This window comes from Photinus pyralis, unplaced genomic scaffold, assembly GCF_008802855.1.
Source record: "Photinus pyralis isolate 1611_PpyrPB1 unplaced genomic scaffold, Ppyr1.3 Ppyr1.4_LG6, whole genome shotgun sequence".
NCBI classification, from domain to species: Eukaryota; Metazoa; Arthropoda; class Insecta; order Coleoptera; family Lampyridae; genus Photinus; species Photinus pyralis.
This window is the reverse complement of record NW_022170663.1, coordinates 9,757,632-9,773,284: the sequence shown is the minus strand read 5'-3', so window position 1 is coordinate 9,773,284 and position 15,653 is coordinate 9,757,632. Positions and strand designations below refer to the sequence as shown.

The 15,653-nt window shown below is 35.8% G+C and overlaps 2 protein-coding genes and 1 pseudogene across 2 annotated transcripts; 2 read left to right on the top strand and 1 right to left on the bottom strand.

Moving 5' to 3' along the window:
• On the top strand, window positions 1-2,574 carry LOC116173189 (saccharopine dehydrogenase-like oxidoreductase). Its single transcript, XM_031490522.1, has 6 exons — window positions 1-616; window positions 668-988; window positions 1,033-1,213; window positions 1,808-2,051; window positions 2,103-2,356; window positions 2,405-2,574. Exons 1-6 carry the CDS (start codon window positions 442-444, stop codon window positions 2,508-2,510), a joined length of 1,281 nt encoding a protein of 426 aa, XP_031346382.1. The 5' UTR covers window positions 1-441; the 3' UTR covers window positions 2,511-2,574.
• Window positions 2,575-6,111: 3,537 nt separating this feature from the next.
• Window positions 6,112-9,097, top strand: LOC116173190 (annotated as a pseudogene).
• Window positions 9,098-13,142: 4,045 nt separating this feature from the next.
• On the bottom strand, window positions 13,143-15,653 carry LOC116174792 (lipase 1-like). Its single transcript, XM_031492782.1, has 7 exons — window positions 15,487-15,653; window positions 15,115-15,434; window positions 13,985-14,231; window positions 13,784-13,939; window positions 13,652-13,736; window positions 13,462-13,604; window positions 13,143-13,409 (listed from the first exon to the last, which is right to left on the bottom strand). The coding sequence occupies exons 1-7, from the start codon at window positions 15,586-15,588 to the stop codon at window positions 13,257-13,259; spliced, it is 1,206 nt and encodes a 401-aa protein (XP_031348642.1). The 5' UTR covers window positions 15,589-15,653; the 3' UTR covers window positions 13,143-13,256.

Here is a 15,653-nt window from a genome sequence, read left to right as displayed (position 1 = left end):
TTGTCGAATATTTTGTCCCTTATGCTTTAGTTACTATCATTGAATTTATAATAGTTATAAATTCAATGGTTACTATGTACGCTGCCTCTGGTCTATTATCTGATGTATGTGTGTTGCTTCGGATAGTTCTAAGGACTTATAGTAGTTCAAAGACAATATGACGTAGTTCTAACGTTCACTACCTTTTTCAATGAACACACAGGCATTATTTAAAAATTAATTATATGTTTTTGTAAACATATACCCATCGAGAAATATATCTAATCAGTAAGAATTATATAATGATCTGAAAGCCATTACGTTCCCCGCCAAGATACAACTCTAGATAAAAACAGAAGTGCAAAGTTCAGTAGGGGACAGGATTTGTTTTTGATTCCCCACCTGTGATTGACTCAATTAATTTATTTTTTGCTTCACGTCCGCGAATTAAAAACTTCACAAATGGACAACAAGTTGGATATAGTTGTGTTTGGTGCTACTGGTTTTACTGGTAAACACACCATTCCCTACCTACACAAACTATGCGAGGAAGATGGAAGGCAATTAAAATGGGGAATTGCGGGACGGTCTGAAGAAAAACTGAAAAAGGTGTTGGACGAATACGCCCAAAAGCTCGGTATTTAATATCGTTTCATTCAATAGGATATAATTGATTTGTAATTAAAAGGTGCGGATTCTTTGAACTCTACTCCCATCATCATTGCGGATGTTGAAGATGAGCTTTCGATACTGGAAATGGCTAAAAAAGCAAAGATGGTACTCAACTGTTGCGGGCCCTATCAACTTTATGGAGAAGTTGTGGTAAAGTGCTGTGTCATGACTGGCACACATTACGTAGATGTAACAGGGGAAACACATTTCCAAGACATTATGTTATCACGATATGGCCATACTGCGGAAGAAAGAGGCGTTTACATAGTGCACGGATGTGGAATGGACAGCATGGGTAACGAAATGCCATTGAATTTCCTAACAAAGAGTTTCCAAGGTGAAGTTGCCGTTTGAATTAGTGTTTGCTCACATATGTTTTAGGTGTTTTGAATTCTGTAGAAGTTTTTATGATGTCGAAATTTGGGAACCAAACCACAACAGGATCTGGTCTCAATTTCGGTACCTGGTCCAGCATTGTGCATTCCCTTAGTGATTTTAGGTCTGTGTGGGCTGCTAAACGGGCCATTTCTCTACCAAAAATGTCACCATCCTGTCCTTTACGGTAAAAGGTTTTTTTATTTATTTTTTGATAGACATACCTATACATGAATACAATACATAATTGGTGTGTTAATTGACACAAGGGCTCCGAGGGGTGAAATTTTCATTTCTATACCAAAACTACCTATGCACAAAATTGTACAGAATATTTTTAAAATGAAGTAGAGTGAAAATTACACAAGAGAATGTAGAACTAAAATAAAACAATTGAACCACCTTTATCCTAAAAAGTTGCGCCATCCCTGTGGAAATACGTTCTCTTTCGTGAGCCATTTTTATAACAATATTGGCAGACCCGTTTCACCTTACCTTGCACACTTTTACTCAATCAGAAACCTTCGCTGGCATATATGTCCACGTTCTGCCCAAAAGCTTTTCCGCTCTTTCTTCTATGTTTTAAGAATATGTGTAGCAAATTTGGTTCCCATCGGGTCAGCCCTTTAGCCACAAATGAGAGTTTGATACACTTGCGCATGCGCTATTCTGCCAAAAAGCTTTTTCCTTAAATGTTTAATAACCATAGTGCTTTTTGTTTTAATTTTGAACATTTTAGCAAATCGTGTTGTATTTTTCAAGAATTGTGCATTTATTTTAGGTTCCCGTTCAGCAAAAATGCAAGCATTGGTATTCCAAACAAAAGGATTCTTCCATTTCCTTCTCCAGACACAGACGTAATCAATCGCTCCCAACAATACTTTTATAAGAACGGGCAGAGACCTATCCAGGTCCGCCACTACTATCTATTAGAGTCATGGACAAGTATTCTGAAGCTACTGTTTATGGGATTGATAACGATTATTTTCAGTCAGTTTAGTTGTGGTAAAAAATTACTGCTGAAAGTATTTATTGCATTGACATAGGGACTACTACTACTAATTTGTCTATTACAGTATCCAAAGGTATTCTCAGGAGGATATGTTGATCACGAATCTCCTAGTGAAGAAATGATCGAAAACAGTACAATTGACATGTATTTTTATGGGAAAGGTTGGAGCGATAAGAAAGATATTGAATTCAATCAACGGCCCAATAAAAGTATTTTGGGCAAAATTGATATTGTTAATCCTGGCTATGGCTTTACATGCTTGGCTGTGGTACTGTCGGCAATTATCATATTAACTGAACCTTCAAAGTTGCCTAAGAAGTAGGTATATAAATCATTTGAGTGTGTGTTAATAGCTTCGATTATTAGGGGAGGTGTGTACACGCCTGCAGTTGCTTTCTTTCATACATCAATGGTGGAAGCATTACAGAAAAATGGGGTTCCATTGGAAATATTATCTGTGAATGATTTGTAATATTGTTAGTGAAGGGTATGTTTGGGTTTAATAAAAGTGTCTGTTTTTTATTTCACGTAAAATACGTAGAATTATCAGTGGCAAGAAGATCCCTATACACTTCCTGTGCAAAAATTGTTTCCAAATATCCAATAGGTACATACATAGTGACTTAAGTTTGTAGTATGTATATACATTTCTAAAAATCATTATTTATGCACCAATTTCATTGGGAAAAAATTTTTTAGTATTTACATTATCATTATAATGAAACATATCAAGCGTAAGTATTCAACAATCTTGAGGGAGAGAGAGAGAGAGAACATGCACTAACGTGATGTGATAGAAGCAGACGGAAATAGTAATGACATTAATTTGTATGTAGGTATAAACTTTATTTTTCATTTGCCTATTATATGTCAATTATATCTGACATATACAGCAGTCTATTACGCCCAAGGGCATATATGAGAGGGCATTGGATTGTCATCTCATTATGCCCTCAAACGGCCTGTCAAATTGATTGATGGAGTTATATTATTATGTAATAAAAAAGATGCAACTTCATTCGTATGAAGCACATTAATGTTGGGCAAATAATAATCATGACATTTGTATATTGAAAATGCATTCTTTGGAACGATGAAAAATAAAATGTATGCACCTCAGGCATTACTCAATATTTAACCCTCGGGCAACTTACAATCCTTCGGGGCCAGAGGCCCCTCGGGCTATGTCGCCCTCGGCATAAATATTGCCTTAATGTCCTTGATGCATAAATAACTATTGTTGCCCGCGTTCGCGCTGGCAGTTCGTAGTTCACCGAAGTGTCAAAGTCAAACTGTCAAAGTTGCTTGTTTTGGTTTGGCACGTGAAGTGTATTAATATCCTTTATTTTTTATTGATAATTTACATGGTGGTTAAAATACTAGTCTATAGCCACATAAACAGACCCATAATTCCCGCTGTCATAACAACGGGAATTATAAAATATAATTCCCTGTCAGAACAATAGGACTACTTTGACAATTAATTGACATTTACGGTAAAGTCAAACACAGGGGTTAGCTGTCAATCGTGTAATATAAGTCAAAACCTACAGAAAGAACGAGAATGACATTTCATAGGTGGTAACCATGTTATATTTCTTAAAATGGTCTTCTTTTACGATACTTAACTTCATTCATTTGGTAGGTTGTGATACAGATCCATTGTCGTAGCAATTGTGTGTAAAACAATATTTTGAAATACACCTTGGTACTTTTCAGATTTCCCTCAGACAGTGAATGGCGAATCTTAGACTTCTTGGCCTAAAATTCTTGATTCTTATTTTTAAAAACGTTTTCAATTGCCCATAACTGTAATCCAAAAAAACGTCTTAGTATTGTCCAAATTCGACTAATAATGTGTATAAATAATACCTTGAAATATCTAGGTTCTCTCGCACACGCAGCATGGATCTAAGCATGGAGTAGTAGGTCCACAAACAAGACGGTTTTCCCTGCTTAGATCGTTCACTAAAATACGCCAAAAGAATTTTTTCGTTCACAATCTTCAAGGATTTTTCCGAGCGCAATTTACAAAGTATTCTTTTCATATAATGTTTTTGAAGTCACCGGCACTAACTCCTTAAGAGCGTCTTCAGCTTCTTTTATTCCCCCCATGGGAACATCATCATCTTCATTCCCTTCCAACATTTTCCGTTCTTGAACAAAGCCAAACGACACAAAAATTGCTTTCAAAATGACGGACGCAGCATTTTTTGTTGTTTATATACGTAACTAGGTAACCATGGCAGTCGCAGCCAACCCCATATGCAACAACGCGAATCAGATGTGAAATTTTTATTTGCAAATTAATTTACTTTTCAACAGTAATTCTACTATTATCAATAAAAAATCAAACGTAGAATGTACCACGGGATAAAACGGAGTATAATTCCCCTCGGGGAACGCAATACCCTCGCGACTACGTCGCTCGGAGTATTACTGTTCCCTCGGGGAATTATACTCTTGTTTTATCCCTTAATACATTATCTACTATTATTCACTACTAGCATTACAACGTATAATTAGTAGGCTGGTATTCGATGCTAGATTTTATTTTTCTCTACCTCGTGGATTATTCCTCTTATAGGAGATAATGAATTTGACATTTAGGTTGGCCTATAATTAGGGGAATAAATAAATAACTATCGTATCGTTGTAGCTAACGAAGTAAACAAGGATTTTATTGAACTCAACAAACAGAACTTAAAGAACTTACTTTTGAAAATTATAATTAATCACACATTTATTGTACGCGATATTCTTCGAAATACACCAACATAACATTTTCACTAACTTGCGAAACACATTTTGTTAGCACCACTCTTTAAAATTTAAATAAATTTTATTGTAATAATGTTTTGATTTTTCAGGCAAGAGGTCGTTAGCGGCCACGCTTTTTGCTGCCTCTCGTATGTCTGGAGGAGTGCACAAAAATTCACTATCCATATTTATTTAACAGAAATTAGCGAAACACGCAAAATGCGACTTACAAATAATGCAATATGTCAAAATCACAGCCTTCTTGTAAAAATACCTACCTATTATAGGTAGGTACTTAAAATCGCCAAAATCGTGTTTTCTAATGATATTTAAATATGTGTTAAAACAGTTCATCTGCTAGTATAGTGAATAAAATAACATATAAACCACGGTAGAGAAGACTTTTCATCGCCTCGCTTCTTACTTCCCTCGACGCGAAGCGTCTCGGGAAATAATACCGCTCGGCTAAGAAAATCAACTTCTCTACCTTGGTGTATAATTACTATTTTCTACTCCTATGTCGTTCTATATGAACGTTATTAATGAAACTTGTGTAACTAAAGTCACTCGGCTGCGCCTCGTGAATTTAACATTACACGCGTTTCATTATGACGTTCATAAACGAACTTGTATCATTAATAACTATTATAAGTCTTTTATATATGCTCATTCATCATAAATCTTTCACAGAAATAATTCTTGTCACTTTCATGAACAAACTGTACTAAGTAAATCAAAAATACCTTAACCGAAATAAGCTCTGCACCGACGGACGCGAACAGCGAACGCCGACGCGAACGTAAAGTTTATATGACTTCATTATTTCTTTAGGCCACCCATTTTCAATGTGTTTGTTTACATATTAAGATAGTTAAAAAATGTATTTTAGTCGGTAAACAGATGAGCGAAGGTTGACCTTATGTGGGATCTACTACGAATATGACACGTTTTTTATCCTCAATATCACTCCAATTCCTGTATAAATTTATAAAATGATTTAAAAAATAGGTATTATTTTCAACATTTGAAAGCAACAAAAGGTATCGAAATGATTCCAAAAATACTTCATTTTGTACAGACGAAATGTGTGTCCACTAGATAAAAGTTAAAAAAAAATATATTAAGTACCTACTTTTTGAAATGAACATATGAAATCGGAAGCGCGTCTTCACTATATTTAACATAGGCGAAATTGCACTTTGTTCTGTACTTTTTCCAAAAATACTGCAAAAGATGGTATTATAAATAGGATGTGTGCATTAAAAATTAATTACATGCATATATTTGTAGACAACGCAGTAAGATTATATAATTGCATGAAGGCCACAAAGCAGGTACCTACAAGGCTACATAAAAACAGAAATGTAAGGTTCAGTGTGACGCCGTATTTGATGTTGATTCCCGACTGTGATTGACTCAATTAGTGTATTTTTTGCTTCATGTCCACGAATTGAAAGTAAGCTTCGTAAATATGGATCACAAATTGGATTTAGTTGTGTTTGGTGCTACTGGTTTTACTGGTAAACGCACCATTCCCTACCTACACAAACTATGCGAAGAAGATGGTAGGCAATTAAAATGGGGAATTGCGGGACGGTCTGAGGAAAAACTGAAGAGGGTGTTAGGCGAATACGCCCAAAAGCTCGGTATTTAAGATCGTTTCGTTGATTAGCATAATTATTTTGTAATTAAAAGGCGCGGATTCCTTGAACTCAACTCCCATCATCATTGCGGATGTTGCTGACGAGCTTTCGATACTGGCCAATGGCTCAAAAAACAAAGATCGTACTTAACTGCTGCGGGCCCTACCAACTTTATGGGGAAGTTGTGGTAAAGTGCTGTGCCATGACTGGCACGCATTACGTAGATGTAACAGGGGAAACACATTTCCAAGACATTATGTTATCACGGTATGGCAATACTGCAGAAGAAAAAGGTGTTTACATAGTCCACGGGTGTGGAATGGACAGTATAGGTGTCGAAATGCCAATGAATTTTATAACAAAGAGTTTCCAAGGTGAAGTTGTCATTTGAATTAGCGTTTGCTCACTTATGCTTTAGGTGTTTTGAATTCTGTAGAAATTTTTATGCATAGACTTGAGGATCAAACCGGAACTGGATCTGCTCTCAATTTCGGTACTTGGTCCAGCATTGTGCATGCCCTTAGTGATTTGAAGTCTGTGTGGGCTTCTAAACGGGCCACTTCTCTACCAAAAATGTCACCATCTTGCTCTTTACGGTAATATGTTTTTCTCCATTTTTTGATAGATGTACATGAATGCAATAGGTACAAAATTTGTGACTTTAGTTGACAGAGGTGTTAAATTTTCATTTTTTTCCCAAAACTGTGCAATTTAAAACTGGCATTTCTTCGCAATTTACGCTGAATTGCTTCACATGTACTTATCGCAATATCGAGATCAAGCAGAGGGGAGCAAACATATATTTTTATCATTTAAAAATCATTGTAGGGGTAGCAACGTGCAATTCTGCTTGGGGGATTGACGCCAAGGGTGGTAAAAGTACATAATGTCCCCCTTCCACCCAAAATCGACCTGTTCTTGCTTTTTTTTCAAAAACTATTGCATGTTTTGTATTTATTCTGCCATCCTGCATATTATTTTTAATACAGGCCCAAGTATCGAGCACTGTGGAACACCTTGATTAATAGTTAATCACTTTGACGTACATAGATTCTCATATACTATCTCCTCCCCTTATAGTAGGTATGACTCCAGCCAGTGATAAGGCTACCCCGCTACCTCGTAATCCCCGCATGTAGCACATTTTCTTAAAGTAGAACTATGGGGTCCTACTGACCTTAGCAATCGAATGCCCTATTAAGGTCACAAAATATCCCAACAGGGCAACCTTCCACGCCAATCATACCACAACAAGTTCATAGAATGTATTGCGCTGTTTGGACATTTGGATGTTTGGAATCCATGTACCGATCCGCATCAATTAGAAATTTACAAAAGAGATACAGGATAACAGGAATTACAGTAAATAATTGATGGCTGTAGGTACACCAAAATGACTAAATTATGATCAACCCCTAAGAGGGTGCAAGATTGAACTGAAATTTCTATGTTTAGCCACAGATATTACGCATATCTATGGTTGAGCTGTACCTACCCAGTATTGGTATCATTTTACCAAAGAGTACCCATTTTACCATGATATGAAGGTACTACGTTTCAACTCACCTGCTAGCCAAAATTTTAATATCCGTCGTGCTTTTTAGTTAAATTTAAATTACAGTAAATAATTCAACGTTGTATACCACAATTACTAAATGATCCACCTCTAAGAGGGTGCAACATTGGACTAAGATATGAAATTTCTAGGTTTAGCTGTAGGTTCATTGGCATCAGTTTTACCATGTTGAACGTACAGGAGGTTTCAACTGACCTGTGTTACCTAAAATTTGGTTCCTAAGTTTAATAACTAACCGTAGTGCTTTTTGTTTTAATTTTGAAGATTTTAGCAAATCGTGTTGCATTTTTTATAAATGTGAATTTATTAAAGGTTCCCGTTCAGCAGAAATGCAAGCATTGGTATTCCAAACAAAAGGATCCTTCCATTTCCATCTCCAGACGAAGACGTAATCATCCGCTCCCAGAGCTACTTCTACGAAAATGGCGGGAAGAGACCTATCCAGGTCCGCCACTACCTTCTATTAGAGTCATGGAAAAGTATTCTGAAGCTACTGTTTATTGGATTGATAATGATTATTTTCAGTCAGTGTAGTTGTGGTAGAAAATTACTGCTGAAAGTATTTGTTGCATTGACAAATTCGTACTAATTTGTCTGTTACAGTATCCAAAAGTATTCTCTGGAGGCTATTTTGATCACGAATCTCCTAGTGAAGAAGTGATCGAAAACACAACAGTCTGCATGTATTTGTATGGGAAAGGTTGGAGCGATAAGAAAGATATCCAATTTAATCAACCGCCCAATAAAAGTATTTTAGGCAAAATTGATATTGTTAATCCAGCCTATGGCTTCACTTGTTTAGCTGTGGTACTCTCGGCAATTATCATATTAACTGAACCTTCAAAGTTGCCTAAGAAGTAGGTATATTATATTATTGAGTGTATATTAATAGTTTCGATTATTAGGGGAGGTGTGTACACGCCTGCAGTTGCTTTCTTCCATACATCAATGGTGGAAGCATTACAGAAAAATGGGGTTCCATTGGAGATATTATCTGTGAATGATTTGTAATAGTATTCGTGTTGCATATTTGGGGGAGGGATGTACCTAATTAAAGAGTATTTTTTATTTCACACAAAATGCGTACCATCAGTGGCAAGGATAATCTAGCAATTTCAGATGACGGTTAGAATAATAGAGGTGTCTTTCCTTGAGCAGCACCATATTGTGGCGGTATCTTCCGTCGCAAGGTTATCCTCAGAGGAAAGTACGCGAATGACACCTCTGAAGTCACCATCCGATACTTTCGAATCGACCCGTCCAGTTAGGGAACTATGATAGTCCTTCTGGAGAGAATTAGGAATATTAGGACAGTGTTTCGTCTTTATTGACTCCACGTTATGTTTGACAGCGGTAGCAAAGAGTGGGTACTCTTTGACGGTAGTTAGAGACTTTCCCGGAGTGGCGAGAACTCGGAGTGCAAAGAAGTGACTAAACTCTCCCAGGAAGTTTCGTCATTTTCTCTTATCACGTCTTCGATTATGCTTGCAAAGTGTGTGAGCAGCTGTGATTCTTGCTTTAGGGATACGCTTCAAAACATATGTAACATGGTTAGGCAACACATTATACACATAAAAGCAGGACGTACGTAGAAATTTCGTATTTTACTAGATTAATGAGATCTTAAAAGCCGTAAACCCCATAACACACAACGTGAAAAATCGGTGGGTTTACGATGATCAGACAATTTTACCTGTGAAATAAGATAAATAAAATAAAATCAATAAAAAAAAAGGTTATATGTATGGTCCGCATTGTATAATTCGTTCGTGTCAGCTTCAACTTATTTGTTCTGTATCACGAAATGATTCCGGATTTTGGTTTTTCGAAATTTTTGTATTTCGAGATTATTATGTTTCGATATTATTGATTTTGAGATTTTGGATTCCAGATTTATGATTTGAGATTTCTCACCAAACACCATCTTATACAGTTCCCCACTAAAAAAACGCATGACAAAGTTACGTGCAACAAAGACGTAGAGGCGGATTTACACTTTAACGGCAAAAGGGCTATGTCAGTTTTGCCGCTATGTCACGAAGCGGAGGGAGACAAAAAACCGAGATCAACATTTTGCCCGTGTATAATACACTATTTTTTCTGTGACGGGGAAAACGATAGGTATATTGAAGTCGTATCGATTTATAGAAATTTGAAGTTTTAAACTGCAGATAGGCTCTTGTACTTCTCGCGACAATACGAACTGCGTTGCTAAGGAAACCTTTACTCAAATATCTCCCAATTCAGTTTCGTCATTTTATTTAAACATTTCGAACTTAATGATTGTTTAATAGTTGATAAAGTTAAAAATGTCTGATTCTGAATTTTCTCTGACTTCACCCGAGTTAGTAGAAGCAGTGAAAGTAGCGTCACAAAAATTGAACATCTATCTTTGCTTATGTGTATTTGCGAGTAAAAAGTAATTTCATAAAAAGTGACATTTTGTCTCACTCTTTCCTTCTCTAAGCATTTTGTTACCTGTCAAACAGAGATAAAATGACAAAATTAGTATATTATTCAACGAGTGAGAAAGTTGGCAATTATTCACGAAGATTAAGGTTTGCGCCACGAGTCGAAGACGAGTGGCGTAATTTATCTGAGTGAATAATGCCTTTCTCAAGAGTTAAATACTATACTTTTTCTAATTATATTCAATAATTACAGTAATAATAACATTATGCATAATGGTTTTATTATGTCATCAAACAATTGACAAAATTAGCAATGTACGTAAAATCCGGAGGAGTTAGAATTATATCGTCGTCCCTGCTCATCATGATTGCACTACTGTCCATTTTCACGTAATTTTCACAAAACTGATTTCTCGTAATTTGTTTGATTGACATTACAATACAACTGAATTTATCGCGATCCGAGATCTTGATTTTTGCTACCCACGTTTCCAAGGCAACCCTACAATCTGACCTGAAGAGTAATGACAAACTCGGAATACGATTGGCTGACAACAGTTGAATAATGAAAACATATTGAATAATAGATAACTTTCTAAATTAAAAACGCATCAGTATTCTATCTATGTATTATTTAATATGAGTAGAAAAACGTTTTTCCCGTCACAGAAAAAACTATATTTTTACTCTCAACCGTTCCGAAGATATAGTCAACAATTATCATTTTATTTTAACTGCTTAGTTCTAATAAGGCGGCTATAAATCAATATCTGTAGTCTCTCTAGCCAACTATAGTGAGGTTGGGGTAACAATGGAGTTGTTTTAAATCGGTGTGACTGCATTAAAGGCTCATAAAATTCCACATTGTGCGTTAATGCACTTCACCACCCTTCTTAAATATTGTGTAATTTTAGAATTTATATTAATATTATTTATACGACAATGAACGAACGATGCACTGTTTATTTACACGTGACTCCAGGCCATGGTGTATACAGGGTGGTGACTTGCGTAACGCATCATAGGGATTTCAATGTAAAACTCATAACATGCGATTATTGGCTCCCCAAATTATTTTAGAGCAAAAATGTATTAAGGTTTTTTGTAGAAACAAATTTTTTACGTCAATAAACCGTATTAGTTTTAAATTTTTTGCATAATAAAGACGGAAAATTGGAAAAATAAAACCCCCATCTTTTCAATAATCTGTGATGCCATGGAATTTTATAATAGAAAAGCTACGCCAATATCCGTCATGATGGAATGTCTGCTATAAAACAAATCAAATTCTATCAAAAAGTATTATATTTAGAACAGCGAATTCAACATAAAGAAAGACCAAAACGGTTTCCTAATATAACAATTTACAATAAATGTTCGAATAAGTCACCATTAAATGCAAGACAGTAACCAAGTCGATCATAAAATCCATTTCGAACGGCTGCTAATTGATAATTGGATATCTTTTTGTTTTAGAAAATTCCATGGCATCACAGATTATTGATAAGATGGGGGTTTTATTTTTCCAATATTCCGTCTTTATTATGCAAAAAATTTAAAACTAATACGGTTTATTGACGTAAAAAATTTGTTTCTACAAAAAACCTTAATACATTTTTGCTCTAAAATAATTTGGGGAGCCAACAATCGCATGTTATGAATTTTACATTGAAATCCCTATGATGCGTTGCGCAAGTCACCACCCTGTATACACCATGCTCCCAGTGCCGGATAAAGGGGAGGGCAAAAGGGGGCAAGTGCCCCGGGCAGCACTCAATAGGGGCGGCAAAAGTCGGCATGGTTCGTGTAATTTTAATTTGGTGTCCGGGAAATCCCGAGAACCAAACCTGAAATAAGCTAAGCTTTGTACGAGATAGGTACTCTCCAAAATTATAGACTTTGAGCGCTGTACGTAATGAAGGTAACTAACCAAATGGCAAAAAACAAAAAAGACAAGTCTGTTGCCTGTATCACCGTAGAGTGAAGGCTCAACAACGGTACCACGTTCCTGTAAAGCCGAACCGCGCCGCGTAAATATCAACCGCCCTAAAGTAAGTCACATTTAAAATTTGTATGAAATAATAAATGAAAAATTTTTTTATATTGCCCTCATCATTTGCATGTGGTTAGCTGTGTTAGTTTGGGAAGAAGGGCGGCAAAATACTAAATTTGCCCCCGTGCTAAAAACTTCTAGATCCGGCACTGCATGCTCCAAGCTGACGTATAGTTGACTAGAAATATAGTTTTTTCACTACTAGCGTCTGATGACATGATTATTAACCTTTTTTCCACTTGTAAAGTAGGCTTTCTCGGCATTTGTTCAAAGTGGTTAATAATGTGGACATTATTAACTAGTAGTCAATAATGAGAACTGTCACGCTGTCACTTTTAGAAAACACAACCCGAAATTTCGCTCAATGAACGTTTAGACAAGTTCTCTAAAACGAATAATTGCCACCATTCGCAATTTCCAGAGAAATTACATACCTAAAATTATCACATTTTGAAAAAATTCGAACGAAATTACTCTTTGAAAAATCTCAATGACAGAACAAAATACGGCCTGTTTGACTTGTACTTCACGTACTTGATTGACATGTTAAATTAAGAAACAAACAATTCTGTCCAACCGTTAACTCTATTATCAATATAATATGTTAATTTAGAGGATTTCAAGTGCTAGTAGTGAAAAAAATAGTATATATACCACGGTAGAGAAGTCTATTATTGCCTTCGCACCTTACACCCCTCGGCGCAAGCGCCTCGAGATGTAATCTTGGTGCTCAGGCAATAATAGTGGACTTCTCTACCTTGATATATAATGTCTTTTATGTCTTGGAATATTTCTTAACTATTTCTATCAATTTACTATGTAGAACAGGAACAATATTCTTTGCCCATTGAAAATCCAAATGACTGTAATCCTTAATAAACTGTTTCTCTACTAGGTTTGGCAGTTGAGCTATCAGTAGCTCTACATCCTAAACAAGCAGAAATTAATTACCGATTAAAATTCAAGCGAAGGGTACTTACAGAGCGAGTGGAGAGGCCGTCCGAACCTCCATAGTACAGTGCGATGGGTGCAGTGATTTCACTAATGTTGTACTTTGGTGGAGTTTTGGTACCATACTTCTTTGAATTTTTTTCTACTCCGTAATCATACATTTGAAATTGCTCTTTAATCATAAATGATTGATCCTTTAACTACAATTTAGTGGGTTACCTGATATAGCCAATTGAATGTAATGGAAAAGCATCTTCGTTGAAGTTCCAGCGGGAGATTCACTAGTTATTGCTGGAAGTGCAGTCTGTAAAGCTAGCACAATATTCAGTAAGTTGATGCGTTGATGGTTACCGTGTTAAAATTAGGACTATATCCTCCAAGAAAGTAAACGATGGATGCACAAAATATTTGAGTCACAGCATAGTCGTTGCATAGCAGGCTACCTAATGAAGCTAATAAGGGTGAGTACGGAAGCAGTTCGTACACTCGATTCTTTTCGGCTAATTTCTAAAAAAATATAGAGAGTACCAAGAAATAAAAAAATTCTTTTACCTGGATTTTTGGTAGATTATACTTAAAAAATGAAATTAAGGGGTTTTGTACGTTGAAAACGTAGGCGACGGGTGCCAACGCGATCATTAATGCTATCTTATCATTGTACTGAGGTTTTGTGGCAGACATAGTAAAAAATGAGATAGTTCCTTGAGAATGACCAACGTAGAACAATTTGTTGAAATTTGTCCGTTTCAGGATATAATCTATGTTCGCAGTAATATCATATATTCCAACCTCATGAAAGCTGCAAACATTAGTACTAACATTAGTACCTAATAAGAGCGGAATTAATACGCTTTAGTCTTTACACTAATGGCATGTCGATAAGTTAATCAAGAGGATGTGCATACGGCTATACGCCCCTTCTAAATGTGAATTACATACAATACACTTTGATTGATAATACATAAAAGCATTGAATAACGATCTTAATTTTTTACCCAACGATAATAGTCAATTATAAATTTAAATACCACATTAACGCAAAATGCAAAATTTTTAGACACACAGTTCTTGAACCATTGATATATTGAAAAAATATGTTCGTGTTGTTTCCACTATCTTAATTTTCTTAGCTCATCAATTCTTATTGTCATTATTAAGGATCCTGGAAGTTGCAAGGTTATTAAAAAAGGTTATTAATAATAAATGGTGGTTGAAAAAGTGATGGATCCTTCGATATTTCGTTGTATCGGTTTAGACACAGTTTTTCAAGTTCCCGATTTACTTTAAGTCCTATAATTTTTGTTCCAAGTTCTTGATAATCAATAGCGTCCTACCTTAATGGCCAAAATACCCGTACACCATTTCAACATGATCAGCCGGACAAAAATTTAAAGCTATAAGAAGTATCTGGGGATCTAACTAATACTTATGGCGAACACAGACCAATGGGCGGACAAAAGGACGGAAAACCATACACAGCTATAAAGGATAAATACCCGGTAAATGAAAATGTTAGATATATGGGGCTGAAATTCTTTAACATGATGAATAGATGGCTTCATTTTAAATCATAACGCAAGCATTTCATAAACTAGCCCTTCAAGTTAACACCTAAAATTAACTGGCGCAATATCCTACACTATTAATAAATACGAGTATACCATTAATAAAACCGTTACTACCTGTAGTCAAAAAATTTCTTTTCATTTCGAACCGGATCCAAGAATTTATGCCTTTTCGACCACCTTGTCCCTCTTGTGTTTGCAAGCCAAACGTCATAACCTTCATCCGCCAACATAAATCCCAAACTAAGTCCAGGACCTAAATTTAAGTAAATTAGCGACGTGCAAAGTAGTGCTGGCACGAGAAGAACGGGGAACTGTGATTTTGACGTTACATTGAGTTTTCCATGAGGTATTCGATAAGTTTCCAATATGTATCCGTCTTCAGTTTCAATCGTGTGGACCTCCAAGGGGTAGCCATATTTTTGTATAATCTCCTTCTACAAAAAAGCCAAAGTGAGTTTACTCTAACGGTAATTGAATTAAACTTACAGAGCTTAATCCAGCATCTGGGTGAACGTAATCAGTTGTGTATATAGCCATGCACAATTGTGAACAAATCACTGACAATAACGAAACTATCGTAATTTGCATAATGCACCCGTAGATGATAGTGTTTTGTAGTTGTAAACGCTTTAATGTAATAATCTCTAGTGATC

What these genes read in the sequence shown, in the direction of transcription:
- LOC116173189 (XM_031490522.1), top strand. Translation starts at nt 442, where the DNA reads ATGGACAACAAGTTGGATATAGTTGTGTTTGGTGCTACTGGTTTTACT. An exon ending in CGAATACGCCCAAAAGCTCG is followed by an intron (nt 617 to 667) that starts GTATTTAATATC and finishes TGTAATTAAAAG; the next exon opens with GTGCGGATTCTTTGAACTCT. An exon ending in GTAAAAAATTACTGCTGAAA is followed by an intron (nt 2,052 to 2,102) that starts GTATTTATTGCA and finishes TGTCTATTACAG; the next exon opens with TATCCAAAGGTATTCTCAGG.
- LOC116174792 (XM_031492782.1), bottom strand. Translation starts at nt 15,588, where the DNA reads ATGCAAATTACGATAGTTTCGTTATTGTCAGTGATTTGTTCACAATTG. An exon ending in ATAATCTACCAAAAATCCAG is followed by an intron (nt 13,940 to 13,984) that starts GTAAAAGAATTT and finishes ATATTTTTTTAG; the next exon opens with AAATTAGCCGAAAAGAATCG. An exon ending in ACGGCCTCTCCACTCGCTCT is followed by an intron (nt 13,410 to 13,461) that starts GTAAGTACCCTT and finishes CTGCTTGTTTAG; the next exon opens with GATGTAGAGCTACTGATAGC.